Here is a 15,000-nt window from a genome sequence, read left to right as displayed (position 1 = left end):
CGAGCGCAGCTAAGCCTAGCTGCGCTCGAGCGTAGCAACCCTTCTCTCTCTCTCTCTCTCTCTCTCTCTCTCTCTCTATATATATATATATATATATATATATATATGAGAAAACGGTTCCTACACATATGTGTAGATAAGTTATCTACACACTAGCTTAAAATACAGTGGGGGCCACGTTATTTGGGTGATCCAAACCATTCATTTTTAAGGTCCTCACATAGATAGGGTGTCCACAAAAAATCAGATCCATAGGATCATCCTAACCATTCGAATTGTGGAGGCAAAAAATGGACTAATTTGTGAAGGTTTAAAGACATCCATTTTACCTCCACAAATCGTAGGGTTGGGATGATCCTATGGATCTGATTTTTTGTTGACATCCTATCTATGTGAGGGCCTTTAAAATGGATGGCTTGGATCACCCAAACAATGTGGACCCCCACTATATTTTAAGCTAGTGTGTAGAGAACTCTCTACACATATGTGTAGGAACCGTTCTCTCTCTCTCTCTCTCTCTCTCTCTCTCTCTCTCTCTATATATATATATATATATATATATATATATATATATATATATATATAGGGGGCGAGGTTTCTGAGGTATAGCTCAGATAGCTTATCTGAGCAAGCCACTATAAATACACCATCTCCCATGTTATTTGACTCATCCAATTAACCCATTCATTTCATAGAACCTGACATAGATAGGATGTTCCTAACAAACCATCTCCATACAATCATAACCATTCGATCTGTACAAGCACAAAATGGACCCATTTTCTAGACGTCCATTTTAAACCTCCAAAAATCAACGCTTACCATGATCCTATGGAGATGATTTCTTAGGTCCCATAGAATCAATATGTAATATAACCCAAACAACATAGCTACCTACCCTATTTATATGAGCTTTGCTTAGATAAGCTATCTGAGGTATTGCTCAGAAATCTTTATACAGAGAGAGAAGGGTTTCTGCGCTTGAGCACAGAAACAAGGGGGCCCACATTTTTTGGTGGGATCCAAAACATTCATTTGATGGCCCCTTTCATGGATCGGGTGTCCACCAAAAATCAGCTCCATTGTATCACCTTAGGGTGCCCATTTGACATTTGGGGCCCAAAAAATGGGCAGATAGTGGACAAACAGTATCTGTCCATTTTTGGCCCGACAAATGGACACCCTATGGTGATCCAATGGAGCTGATTTTTAGTAGGCACCCCATCCATGATAGGACCTTCCAAATGAATGCTTAGGATGACCCCCCCAATGCCCCCCTGTTTCTGTGCTTGAGAGCAAATAAGCTTATCTGCGCTCGAGCCCAGAAACCCTTTTCTCATATATATATATATATGAGGAAAATGATTGTGAGCTCAAACTCATATAGCTTATATGAGCTTGAGGGCCCAAACACATGGGTCCCACATTTTATGTGGTGATCCAAACCATTCATTTGCAAGGCCCCATCATAGATAGGGTGTGTACCAAAAATCAGCTCCATTGGATTATCCTAACCCCTCCAAAAGAGGAGGGCAAAAATGGGCAGATTTGCGCAAACGGTGTCTATCCATTTTGCCCTCCACTTTTGGATGAGTTAGGATGATCCTATGGAGCTGATTTTTTGTACACACCTTATCTATGTAAGGGCCTTTCAAATGAATGCTTTAGATCATCCTAACAATGTGGCCCACATGTGTTTGGGCCCTCAAGCTCATATAAGCTATATGAGCTTCAAGCTCACAATCATTTTCTTCTATATATATATATATATATATATATATATATATATATATATATATAGAGAGAGAGAGAGAGAGAGAAGTGTTCCTGCGCAGCTGCTCAGATAGCTTATCTGAACAGCAGCTTCAAAAACTCATGCGGCTCACATTTTTTGGGTAATCCAAAGCATTCATTTGAAAGGCCCTTCCATGGATAGGGTGTGTACCAAAAATCAGCCCTATAGGCTCATCCTAACCCAATCAAAGGTGGAGGGGAAAATGGACAGACACTGTTTCTGACCATTTTTTCCCTCCACAAATGGCAGGGCTAGGATGATCCTAAAGGGCTGATTTTTTGTACACACCCTATCCATGGAAGGGCCTTCCAAATGAATGCTTTGGATCACCCCAAAAATGTGGGGCCACATGAGTTTTTGAAGCAGGTGCTCAGATAAGCTATCTGAGCAGCTGAGCAGGAACACTTTTCTCATATATATATATATATATATGAGATGACTTATCTACCCTTCCAAACAATATGCCCTCCACTGTATTTTAAGCTAGTGTGTAGATAACTTATCTACACGTGTGTAGAAACCGTTCTCTCTCTCTCTCTCTCTCTCTCTCTCTCTCTCTCTATATATATATATATATATATATATATATATATATATACACTAAGCAGCTAACTTTCCAAAATGTCATTTGCTCTTTCCAAGAAAGCAATTTTGAAAAAGTTTTTCCGCCCCTACTCATTATGGCTCTATGTTTTAGCATTTAATGGTCACGTGAGTGCTTTTTGGGAACGGTAAAAACCATGCCTTTTTGTTTGTTTTGGGGAAAAAGCAATGTAAGAATTCATGTAATTGTCATATGTTGATGCATTTTCTTTGTAGTTGTTTCCTTAGTTGTCATATAAGGTACATTTTCTTTGTTCTTTTTTCCGTAGTTTGTCTACTTTGTAGCCCTTTGTCCGTAATTCATAGCATGGGCTTACCATGTTCCATAGGCTTTTTTTATTGGATAGGGCCCACCTTTTGCACATCATTTTTGATAGTTTGGGTCTCACCACTTGAATTTTATAACCATTCCTAGCACGGGAGGGGCCCACAATTTTACCTCTAATGTTATGAATAGGTCAGCTCAGGGCCCACCTTTTGCACATCATTTTCGATAGTTAGGGTCTCACCACTTTAATTTTATAACCATTCCTAGCACGGGAGGGGCCCACTATCTAATGTTATGAATAGGTGAGCCAACCATCTGTACCCGAACCTATGCACTAGGGTGGAACCCACCATTTTACACCTCCGTTTGATAGGGTAGGGTCTCCTATTTTAATAGCATGGGTCTAGAATATATATATATATATATATATATAAGTAAAGTGTTCATGCACAAGAGTGCAGATAAGTTACTTGCACTCGAGTGCAGACACTCTTGTGCATGAACACTTTACTCTCTCTCTCTCTCTCTCTCTCTCTCTCTCTCTCTCTATATATATATATATATATATATATATATATATATATGAGAATAGAGTTCCTAAGGTGTCACCTCATATAGCTTATATGAGGTAGCGCTCACAAAACATAAGGGGCCCACATTTTTGGGGTGATCGAAACCACTCATTTGAAAGGCCCTTAGATGGATATGGTGCCTACAAAAAATCAGGTCCATAGGATTATCCTAACCCTTCCATTTATGGAGGTTAAAAATGGGCAGATTTATGGAGGTTTATACCCATCCATTTCAACCTCCACAAATGGAAGGGTTAGGATGATCCTATGAAGTTGACTTTTTGGGCACACCCTATCTATGTGAGGGCCCATCATATGAATGCTTTGGATCATCCAAACAAAGTGGGCCCCTAATGCTTTTAAGCGCCACCTCATATAAGCTATATGAGGTGACACCTTAGAAACTCTATTCTCTCTCTCTTCTCTCTCTCTCTCTCTCTCTCTGTCTATATATATATATATATATATATATATATATATATATAGAGAGGAATATGTTGGTGCACTTAAGTGGTTATAACGCCTCCCATTCGTTTAAATGTTTGGGTCCCGCTGAAACGAACCAATGGGAGGCTTTATAACCACCTAAGCACACCAACGCACCAAAAAAAGGGTGCGCTTAAGCGTACCAACACTTTTCTCATACATATATATATATATATATGGTTGGTAAGCTTGCATTGAACCTCTCCGACCTCAGGGTCGAAGAACATAGTCTTTACCAATTGAGCAAGAGGCTCAACCCCAAATTTCTCGTATATTATTTGCAAATCTAGAGAAAATTCAAAATTGTTGAAAAAAAAAACAATATTGTATTGAAGTTGAACTCTCATCTTAATCTTGCAAACACATGCACATAACTTTCCTTCCATGCTTTTTGTTGGTTTCTATTCAGAAAAATAAGAATGTGTTGTGGAAAACCCCTCTGCAAACTGCAATTTAAATGGCAAGGCAAAATAAATGAACCAAACACAAGCAAACGCACAAAGATTTACTTGGTTCCGCAAAGCCTAGAACCATGGCAAAGGTGACGAGAAAATCCACTATAAGAAAAAGAGATTACAAGAGAAGATCGGTATTCTCACCAAACCCACAAGAAACCGTAATACACCCCTTGTCCCCTTTTGAGCCCTCAACCCACTTCTCAAAGACAAGAAACAAAAATAAGCCCTAAAATCCCTTTATATAAAGCGGGACAAAACTTATTCTAGTCAGGCTGAGATCAATTAAAAATGGCCGGGCCAAACAGGCCGCATCCAGGTCGCACACAGTAATTCGGACCCCAACTGGGTTGAATTCAAGACACCCAACTCAACAATATGTCTAAGTAGATATACGTGTTGCACATAAAATAAAATAAAATAACACACACACACAATGTGAAATAACCAATTACTCCAAAAGCTTAAGCTGTTAGAGTTAGTTATTTAATCATTTATACTTTTAACAGTCCCTCTCATATGGCCTCTCTTTTAGGGTCCGTACAAGTGGTACATGTGGCCCCTCTTTTGGGTTGGTCATACACATGGATTTTTAATATAAAGGAGTTGTTGGATTTTGAACCCAAGACCTACCATCAGACAATTGCTCTAGTACCATGTGAAACAATCAATTAATTACTCCTAAAGCTTAAGCTGTTAGAGTTGGTGCTATTTAATCATTTATAGTTTAACACACAATTGCCTCATGGGAGCTTAATTTGTAGCTATGGAAACAGCTACTAAAGTTTGACAAAACTAAAGAACTCTCACCTCGGAATTGAGTCTATCCAGAGTTGAACTGCATCTTCCACCGGTTTTCGCACCTAATTAAGAGGAGAAGAAAAATACATAACAAAATCCACTCTAAAATATGAAGAGTTGGGTAAGAAAAAATAATCTACTCCAGTAAAATTTTCCAAGATCATTGGAAATTGTACCTTATATCACGTGAAATATCAAAGTTAGAAAACTCTGGTACAATATTTAGCTCATTTGATAATTTATACACTTTAAAATGCATGGATATTCGATTTTCAAACGAACTTTTATCAAGTCTAGTAATTAAGTTTTCATCCTGGCTATAAAATGGAAAGGGGAAGAAATTAATTATTAGTCTAAAGATTGTGGAAGGAAATTAGATGGTTATATGTAAGGAAGGGTATTTAAAAGCTACAAATTTATACATAAGTGTAGAACGTACGATGATAAAAGGGGGTGGGAATATCATTAAAGAGAGAGAATAAGGAAATTGAGTTGAGTTTTCAGATACCGAATTCCGAAGAAAAGTTTCAAGCCAAACGCTTTCCACCATTTTGGAAACTGCAGCACTGCAAAACCCACAAAACAGGAAATTCAAAAGGGGATTTCAGGGAATGATAAATTCGCCCCCTTTTCCTCTCCTCCACCCCCCGTTTAGTGTAAAAAGAGAATCATAAATACACTAGAAGGGGCTGACCAGGGAAGAAAAGATGGGGAATTTATCACTACCCAATTCAAAAACCTATACAAGGAAAACATAACCCTAATTTCCACTAACAATAACAATATTTCCTACTTTCAGCTACCAAACTACTCACGTTGGGGACAAGCAAAGTCGCTTTGATTCCCGAATCGGAAACTCGGGATCTTTGCCTTTGTCTTTCTCACCCACATGCCTTTCAATCGTCATCAGAGAGCTTCAAAATGAAATTCCAAATCACACTTTCTGAAGCTCAAGCTCAAGCTCAAACCCTAGTTAATTTATAGTGGCATCTCGATCTGCACTAGTGAGGAGAAGATACATAGAAGCTTCATATGATTTAATAAAAGATTAAAAGGAATAAAACAAATCTAAAGCCGAATACGGCCAGTTGACACAATCCAAAATAAATAATTTGAGAATGATAAGAGAACATTCCGAATCTGGGATTCTGAAAGTGCAAATTCCATACGGAGTAGAAAAAAAAAAAAGGGTTTAAGGAGGAGAATAAGAAACACGTTAATTTATAATGGACGGTGGAGGAAGTTGCAGAGAAGGTGCTACGGAATTAAGATGGTTATTGCTGTAAGTGAATGGGGTTTGAAAGGTCCACGTTTGTACTACGTACTCTTGTCAAGTACCTACCAAAAGATGTAGGGTACTTTCGTTGCTCATACATGGTAGGGACAGCATATGAGTGATTGAATCTTTCTATCTTAAGAGCAAAACTTAAACAGTGCTTGATAGCTGATACATCCAAAAATGATAAAAAAAAGATAGGGGGTTTCGCTAGCAAATATTGCAGAATGCATTTCGTGGATGGTCTATTGCATGTGAGAGCAGTCACCTCATGAATGAAGACAAAATCTGCTGAAAAGTGAGCCCGTGTGGCTGCTCTCACATGCAACAGGCCATCCGCGGAATTTTTGGGGGTTCCACGTGAAAGCAAAGATCCCGCATCGGAAAGGTTGAAGGCCGGATGTGGATGGACTTATAAGGATTCGGGCACCCTTCGGGCCTTAGCAGCTAGCTTTTAAGGGTGAGTTCTACCTAGCAAACCCCAAAAATATGAATGGAGGATCATTTCTTGTCCACAGATGAGAACTCACACAAGGTAAAACTTGTTAAAATTCTAAATTTGACCGCTTGACCACTCCTCTTGTCTTGTTTCCTCAAGGTCTATTAAATATTATTGGCTGTAGCTTCAATCTTTGATCTTAGAGTTGAGGCCAAAAGTATTAAAAGCTAATCAAGTTCCTACTCTTTAGCTAATTTTGCCTGGAAAAGAAAAGAAAATCATGCATACTGACAGTGGTAGGACCTTCCTAGAAGGGCTAGAGGCACTTTAAGATGTGACTCTTTGGGCATCCCTAGTATTCATTGTAAGTATTTTTCTTTTTATTTTGGTTTTGAGGTAAGGTGGTATGTGTACTTCTTTTATTCTATCTATAAAATTTCAGGTGCGCCCTAGTTCCTAGATAAATTCCAGTTGAAAAAATATTTTGCATTTGATAGTGTGTAGAGATTACCTAGGAAAGCTAAGTATAGTTAAGAAGTGTTTACTTGAATTTGAAATGTACGCTATAATTTGACATCTTTTGAGTGGAAAAACTACTTGGCCTTTGTTTTTTATGTGTTTGGCATCAAGAGAATAAGTTTCTTCTCTTGAATCTCATCTTCTCCTTCCATGTAGTTGGTTTCATTCCAATAAAGTGATATCAGAGCAAGGTTGAAGGTGAATCATGGCTTTCAGCAATATGTTGAAACCTTAACTTATTCGTTTCAACTACAAAATTAAGTCAATGAAGTATTCAAATGAACATGTCATATAGATCTCAAGATCGATGAGATAATGTTGAGACTAGCTTTGAAGAATCGAAGGATCAAGCATTGAGTTGAAATAAAATTGTAAGAAGGACAAGAAGCCACTATTCTTCATCTATCAAGCAATGGATGGAGTTATCTTTGAATGAATTTCATCAATGACTTCAGCAAAACAAGCATGGGATACACTCTATATATCATACAAAAGAGATGACAAGATTACAAACGATAGACGTGAGTTTGATTTATTAAAAACAAAAGATTCAAAAATGGTTGAAGATTTTTTTAATAGAGTAATTTTTCTTGTTGATCAATTGAGAGTAAATTTTCAACATAGCAAATTCCCAATGTAGCTAGCAAGGTTCAATGGAGAAGGTGGAAAGCTCCAAGCATGTAAAAGTTCAAAAAGAGGGTGTGGTCAAGTGGTCAAGCTTAGAATTCCAATAGCCCACTTAAGCTAGATCACTTCCATGCCGAATTTCTTTTTCATTATGATGAAAGTATCAAACTTGAATGCTTTTGTGGAAATTCCCGCAACTTGATCATGAGCTTTGCAAAAACAAATGTTGATAACTTCATCTTTGAGCAAGTCTCAAATGAAAAGATACTTGATCGATGTGCTTGCTCTGTCATGAAAAACTTGATCCTTATCGCAAAATAATTTTGTATCATTTGCTTATAGATGTTTGAGTTCTTCTAACAACAATCTTAACTAAAGAGCTTGACAACCCTTGCATTGAAAATCCATCAATCACATCGTCTTGATGGGCCTTTGTTGGATATATAATATAACTCATATATGTTCTAATATAAGCCCAATAAGATGGGACTACATGGGGCTAGAGTCCATTAACCAGTCTTTAACCTTAGTGTATCTCTATATATAGGGGCTGGAGGCAACAAACTTGGTATTCCAAATTAGATACCTTGGGTGTAATGCTTCAAACAACCTCTTGCTTGACCTAATTCCTCTTACACCTTTTAGTAAATGAAGGCCAAAGTTAAGCATGCTTGGGCGAGAGTAGTACTAGGACCTCCTGGATAGTGCTCGTGTTGCACTCCTCTCTTTTAGGGATTGAACCTCAAGCTCAATGGTCAAGGTTTTGTTCTTCAACCTCGAGGTCAAAGGTTCATTCCCAGCTTACCTACCTAAAAAATGGAGGCCTATGCAGCCATTTATTTGATGGCATGTCGCCACTTTGTTGTCTATTCTCTATGTGAAGTAGGAAATATTGTTCATTTTAATTGCGCAAAGTATGTTGTAAGTAGGCTATAACCCATGACAAACAGTTGAGGCTCAATCCTTATTTAATAGCCCAAGCTTGGACTAATGCGTGCTAGGCTTAAGGGTCAATGAACTGGCCCGACTCATCTAGAAAGGATAATAGTGCCAATGAGCAAGACCAAATCAAAACATTGGTCAAGTAATGAATTAGTGGCCAAATTGGAAGTGGAAACGCATGGCCTTATTTTTTTGCTTGGAATTAGTGCAGACCCTTCCACTTCTAGGAAAAATCATGCCCAAACCCAATTATAATGTAACATTTGGGCCTTATTAGCTTGTGGATTTGTCCATTTGACAACCGTATGAGGGATCATAGCTCAAATACGGTCTGAAATATTGACATGGCTCGGTTTCTTTTGACGTAAAAATATGGGGATTTGCTAGCCACCTTCGTGGAAAGCCATTTCGCGCCCCTCCTCTGAATGTGATGACAGCCACATCAATGAATAAAACAATCTGCCAAAAAGTCAACATAGGTGGCTGTCATTACATGCAAAGGAGGGGAACGAAATGGCTTCCTGAGAAGGTGGCTGGTAAAATCTTCTTGAGAAGGGGACATCAACACACTTTTGAAAAATTGTTAGAGAGCGATGAAATGGGTTATCAAGTCTCGGAAAGGGGGTTATCAACCCTATAAATGGGGTTATCAAACTCTCAAAAGGGGCTTCAACAATTTTTCAAAAGCGTGTCCCCCGTTGGCAATTCTCGTATTTTGATGTCCCCCATTGGCAATTTTTCCTTTGTTTTATGTTAAGAAAAAGGGATTTGCTAGCGTCCATCCCAAAAGGCATTTCGTGGATGGTCTTTTGCATGTGAGAGCAGCCACCTCGTGAATGAAGACAAACTCTGCTGAAAAGTGAGACAGTGTGGCTGCTCTCACATGCAATAGGCCGTTCACGAAATGCCTTTTGCGATGGACACTAGCAAACCCCTGAGAAAAAATGATATGCCGAACGCCGCAGCCCGGACTGCCACTCCCACATGTGCCTTGCAGCCCACATGAACATTCATGGAGGTCTGGTGCGGCAGTCACAACCATGGTTTTAAATTTCTATCATGTCCGAAACCGAAAATCCCGAAATTTATCAAATTTCGGTCCAAGTTTTGAAAAAATGCCTTCTTTTAGGGTGAGATATTTCCACCCCCCCTGCATTATGCATGCGCCCCCCTTATAACTTGATTTGACGTCAAAAAGTGTTAAAGTTGCCCACTTTACATGCCAAATCACGTTATAAGGGGAGCAGGGGAGCACATGCGTACTGTAGGGGGAGTGAAAATATCATCTACCTTTTTTTATTTCTTTAAAGAATTTCAGCTCAGAAAATTGAAATTTCAGGACTTTCTACATAATTTCAGGATTTCGGCCAAAATTTCGGTTCCGGCTAGGACCGAAATTTACCTAAATCGAAATTTAAAACCATCACAACCCTAGTGTCGCCTTGATTTGATCTTGACCAATGCGTTTTGATTTGATCTTGCTTAATGTCACAGTTACACTTTGTAAATGGGTCGGGTTAGCCCAATAATAGCCCTTAAGCTTAGCACACAATAGGCCAAGAGGGCTATGAAATAAGAATTAGGCCTCAAAAACTGTTGCCATAGGTTGGCCCACTTACAACACACTCTGCGCAAATAAAACCAACAATATTTCCACAGACGGATGACTTTTCGATGCAAGGGTTGCCAAGCCCTCTGCTAAAATTGCTATGCTATTAGAAGAACTCAGAGCAATCGCCCTGGGTTCAAAACTCATTGATATTGAAAATCCATGTGTAATAGCCAACCCAAAAAAAGGAGGCCTCATGTGCCACGTGCTACCCCGCACACTCCCCTCCCCCCAACCCCACCCTACCCCCAATTACCACCACCACACACCACACACACGTGAGCAAAAAAGAGAGAGGGGCACACGAGAGGGGGAGTGCTAAAGTATAAAAAATTAAATAACGCCTTCTCTAACAGCTTAAGCTTTTGGAGTCATTGGTTGTTTCACATCTTTTCTTAAAATTAAAACTGATGATCTTATTGAACATCATGAGGCAACCCACATGTCTTTTGGTCTCATCAAATACCAGTATTGTTTTCTAAAGATTGCTCCAAATGGAGGGCTAATAAAGGGAAATGATATCCCCAACGGTTTCTGTGGGACTGGTTTGTTGAGGATAAATTCACCCCCTTAACGTTTTTCTTTGCCTATAAAACTTAACGAATAACGTTTGGGGGTGGGGGATATCATTTCCCTAAATAAATGGTAAAGAAATAATATAAGCGATGGCCACAAAAGGTTTACATAAGCTGTGGGCCATCGGTGATGAGTACTTCTTTCCATTGTAATTTAGATGGTGGGCCCAGCCATCAAATGGCCACAGTTTGGAAATTAATGGAATTTTTACATATAGATGTGGGCCTTAAACCACTTCATGGCACATTTTTGAGACGTGACCCACATATGGTGGGGGCCCAACGTACATATGATCAAATCATCAATCGGGTGCAACTTGGATCGGGCTCAACCCGAACCCAACATGTTCAACCGAAATTTGGCTCAGGCTCGGGTTGGGTTGGCATTCCATAGGTTGGGTTAGGTTAGGGTTTGGAAAAACCAACCTGATATAATTTTGGGTTGGGTTAGGGTTGAGGCTTTGGTTACCCGACCTGACCCGAACCCGGCCTCCGTCCTGAAATTTTATCTCTACTTTCTTTGTGTTATTGCATTTTTTGGTTTGGCCCTAGGTGAACCCGACCCGACCTGATTTAGGGTTAGCTGGGTTGTGTTAGGGTTGAGATATTTAGAGGCGGGTTGGATTAGGGTTGACCATCCTCAACCCGAGGCCCAGGTTAGGTTGGGTTAGGGTTGAGGGAATCCTATCTCGAGTTGGGTCAGGGCCTCAACCGGAGTTGCTCCCCAAATCATCAAGGACCCGTCACGAATCTAACCATTCGTTATAACAATTGCTCTGCCGTTGAAGGAAAGAAGCGTCTATTCTTCAGGGATAGGAACGCATTGTCCATTCAATCCTCGATGAAAAGTAGGTTGTGTTATGGATCGAACAAAATTTGGCTGAGCAACGTTGCGCAGGAGGTTCCTGGGCAACGCGCGACGCCCCAAAATAAAGAGGAAACAGGGGTGTGGAAATTTCAAACAAGGGTTGTGAAAATTATCAGACCATGGAGTTGATATTGCTACACCCCCTGCTTTTACTTTATTTTTGGGCGTTGCGCAGGGTTGCATAGCCAAGTTTTTTTCGTCTGGGTTGGGGGTTTACTAGGTGTTTTGACTGATTTTGAGGTGTCAAGTCATCTACTAATCGCGTGTTGGTTGCAAGTATTGATTCAAATTACTAGAAGACAATATGTCTTGTCTCTCCCTTGTCTACCCATGCAGTAGCATGACATCTGTCTCCCTCCAAGCTACTTGAAAAAGTCGGTATTTTCCAAGTAGTCTTGCGATTTAGCACTCTCCTCTCTTTTTCTACTCTCTATAATGGTAATTGCACCTCTACCAAACGCTTATTTTTGTAATTAATGAGACTCCACACCAGGAGACTACTTCACTTGACAATACGTGCCAAACTGACCCAGAAGGTTTTATCCAACTCCTCCATTGAGGTGCATATAGATTCTCACAATTGAGAGTATCCCTCATATTAAATTTCTACATTATATAGTTATTCCCAATAAGACAGAATTATACCAATAGAAACATCCATAATGTTGATAACACAAAAAAAAATTAAAGAAAAAAAGGGGCGGACCAGTGCATAGGGCTCCCGCCATTGCGGGGTCTGGCGAGGGCGAGCCTTGGCGCAACGGTAAGGTTGCTCCATTGTGACCTAGTGGTCACGGGTTTGAGTCACGGTAACAGTTTCTCTGCAAAGCAGGGGTAACGAGAAATTCAATAATAGAGAGAGAGAGATGATTCATTATAACAGTAGCCTTGGAAAGCAATACATATCCAACAATATATTAGTAACATCCTATGTTTTGTGCCTTGAGATATAAATTTTAGGCCCGTAAAGATAATTTACAAGCTATATAGTCTGAAAATCACACCACACATTACTTTATTAAAATCTTCAAATAGTCTGTTACAGGCTATATAGTCTGAAAATCAAACCACACATACTTTATTAAAATCTTCAAATAGTCTGCCATGCCAAATAGTTTGCACTATATAATGAATTCAAGTTTCGTGGTTCCAAATCTTAGAAGCGAATTATGACTGCTATATACTCAAACAATCAGTAAACAAACACCCCACCTGCAAATTCGTTGTTCATTCTTGTAGCACGCACATTCTTCCACATGGCACTCCATTTGACGGCAGCACGAAGCTTAACACGAAGCTTAAACCACTTTACAATGGCTTTACTAGGCACAGAAGTAGTGTCAAAATTGTTCATTGGTGAAAAAATTTGCAGTTGAATCTGTGAGAGATCTTGAGGAAGAGCGTTTTGCCACGAAAGCGGTTCTTGTATTTCTTGCCACGACATCAGTTCTTTCAAGGGATCAACATCGCAGTAGTTTAGCGCTGGTTCATCTGACAGAAAATTCAATTTTAATTACTAATCGACATAAAAGGAAAGCAATGTTAACATTTGAATTAGCATCATGATTTAGAGATTACCTTGTGTGGGGAAGCAAAATTGAGTGTTCAGGTCTCGACTTGATCCGGGAATGGAAGCTGCTTCTAGTGTGTTGCCATCAAACTGAACTATGTCTTTCGTGTTCGCATATGCTTGTATCTTCAATTTCTCCACCAAAATCTAAATATTAAAGAAACTGTTAGCTGCAAATAAATAAACTTCCTGAGAACAGAAGGATAAAGGAAACATCCATGGAATTCAGAAAATGTGAAACCAATGGACTATGCCCTTCATTTGGCGGGTAGTTGAGAGGATAGTTCTTGTTAATCTCTAAACACTCTATCAGAAGCTAGACAAATCTGTTGAGAAATCCGATGGACAAAATCCGATCTGATCGTGCGCAAAGAAATGAAATAGTCAAAAGAAACAAACCACAAGATGCACACAGAGAGGTTTTATGTGGTTTGGCCAAGATGCCTACATCCAAAGGGCAAGAACATGATCTTCCACTATAAGAAAACAAAATACCAGAATTATGATGGATTAACCTGAAACCCACAAAGTGTACCCCTTTCCCCTATCCTCTCAACCAAGACCTACACAAGAGCAACCCAATTGAGAAAAACAAATCCCTAAAAGAGCCCTCTATCATTTTGGCTTCCCACCACAACCCTATAACTAGGTAGCCATGTTATGTTAGGTAATAAGGGTGGTGGGAAACTAACGCAACTCCTAACAAAATCTAATTGTGTGCTGATGTAATAAACTAATAACACAAGAGATTAATTCATTAAAATGGATTTCTGGAACCAAATACATACCTTCTCAGAAGCAGTGAGATTATCCAGGCTCTGATAAGTATGGCCATCAAATGCTGCCCCAAGAACCTCATATATGCAATTGAAGAGGAGTCCAACCAGCCTTTCATCCACAACACCATTGTGCTTGTACTGATTGGAATCTAACTCACAGGTCATCGCATGCCTAACTGTTGCTTCCCAACTCTTCTGCGTCATACGGCTGCCTAGTTTCTACAGTATGAACATGATAAAAAAACAGAGGATTTTTAATACTTGAACCAAATTGTTTAAGTACAAACCGTTTCTAGTATTATTATCAATGCTAAACAGTTTTCATACTTTGCGAAGACCCTCAGGATCGGTAACCAAATGCCTCAGGAACTCCTGAACTGTTTTGATCTCTTGATTATCTGCGGTCAGCTTGCTCTGAAAAGCACCACCCTTCGCTATGTTTTCCAAACGATATATCTCATCGCCCAAGAATGGAGGATAACGCTTCCTATTTGCTGAAATATACGTTAAAAATTTTGATTTCAGCACACAAGTGATTGTTAAGCAAATACTTGATATATCATGGTTTTAAGGTCATGCCGTTCAAATACATTTAAATTGTTTTCCAAGAGTTCAAACATGTTAAATTGTCTCAATTGAGCACAATAAGGAAAAGATATAGAAAAAATACCTTCAACTGGAATGAGATGCAGATCAGTTGGCTACCAAGAAATGTAATTTTCGAGCAGGAAATATTTGAGGGCCAAAACATGGCCAAATTAAATCCCAGTCGACTGGAGACGTGGGGCGCTCTTAGTACTCGGTAGATGTACCGCA

The 15,000-nt window shown here is 39.4% G+C and overlaps 2 protein-coding genes across 5 annotated transcripts in view; both read right to left on the bottom strand.

Moving 5' to 3' along the window:
• Positions 1 to 6,208, bottom strand: part of LOC143853511 (calmodulin-binding protein 60 B-like) — a 13,554-nt gene extending 7,346 nt beyond the window's left edge. Inside the window, exons 1-3 of the mRNA XM_077363305.1 lie at positions 5,796 to 6,208; positions 5,489 to 5,546; positions 4,990 to 5,042 (exon numbers count right to left, since the gene is read on the bottom strand). Of these exons, the coding sequence (XP_077219420.1) occupies positions 4,990 to 5,042; positions 5,489 to 5,546; positions 5,796 to 5,887 (203 nt within the window). The 5' untranslated portion in view covers positions 5,888 to 6,208. The remainder of the gene's footprint in view (positions 1 to 4,989; positions 5,043 to 5,488; positions 5,547 to 5,795) is intronic.
• Positions 1 to 15,000, bottom strand: part of LOC143853510 (calmodulin-binding protein 60 B-like) — a 35,121-nt gene that overhangs the window by 7,745 nt on the left and 12,376 nt on the right. For 2 of the 4 annotated variants that reach the window (XM_077363300.1, XM_077363304.1), the window contains exons 5-8: positions 14,512 to 14,678; positions 14,194 to 14,403; positions 13,414 to 13,552; positions 12,823 to 13,326 (exon numbers count right to left, since the gene is read on the bottom strand). In XM_077363300.1, coding sequence (XP_077219415.1) covers positions 13,028 to 13,326; positions 13,414 to 13,552; positions 14,194 to 14,403; positions 14,512 to 14,678 — 815 coding nt within the window. In that variant the 3' untranslated portion in view covers positions 12,823 to 13,027. Of the gene's footprint in view, positions 1 to 12,402; positions 12,657 to 12,822; positions 13,327 to 13,413; positions 13,553 to 14,193; positions 14,404 to 14,511; positions 14,679 to 15,000 lie in introns of those variants that run through there. The other 2 variants (XM_077363301.1, XM_077363303.1) reach the window with 2 other exon arrangements.

The sequence above is a fragment of the Tasmannia lanceolata genome, unplaced genomic scaffold (genome assembly GCF_043159265.1).
Source record: "Tasmannia lanceolata isolate RefF3 unplaced genomic scaffold, GAP_Taslan_0.1 ptg000019l, whole genome shotgun sequence".
NCBI classification, from domain to species: domain Eukaryota; kingdom Viridiplantae; phylum Streptophyta; class Magnoliopsida; order Canellales; family Winteraceae; genus Tasmannia; species Tasmannia lanceolata.
The sequence above is the reverse complement of the archived record's forward strand: the minus strand, read 5'-3'. Positions and strand labels throughout refer to the sequence as shown.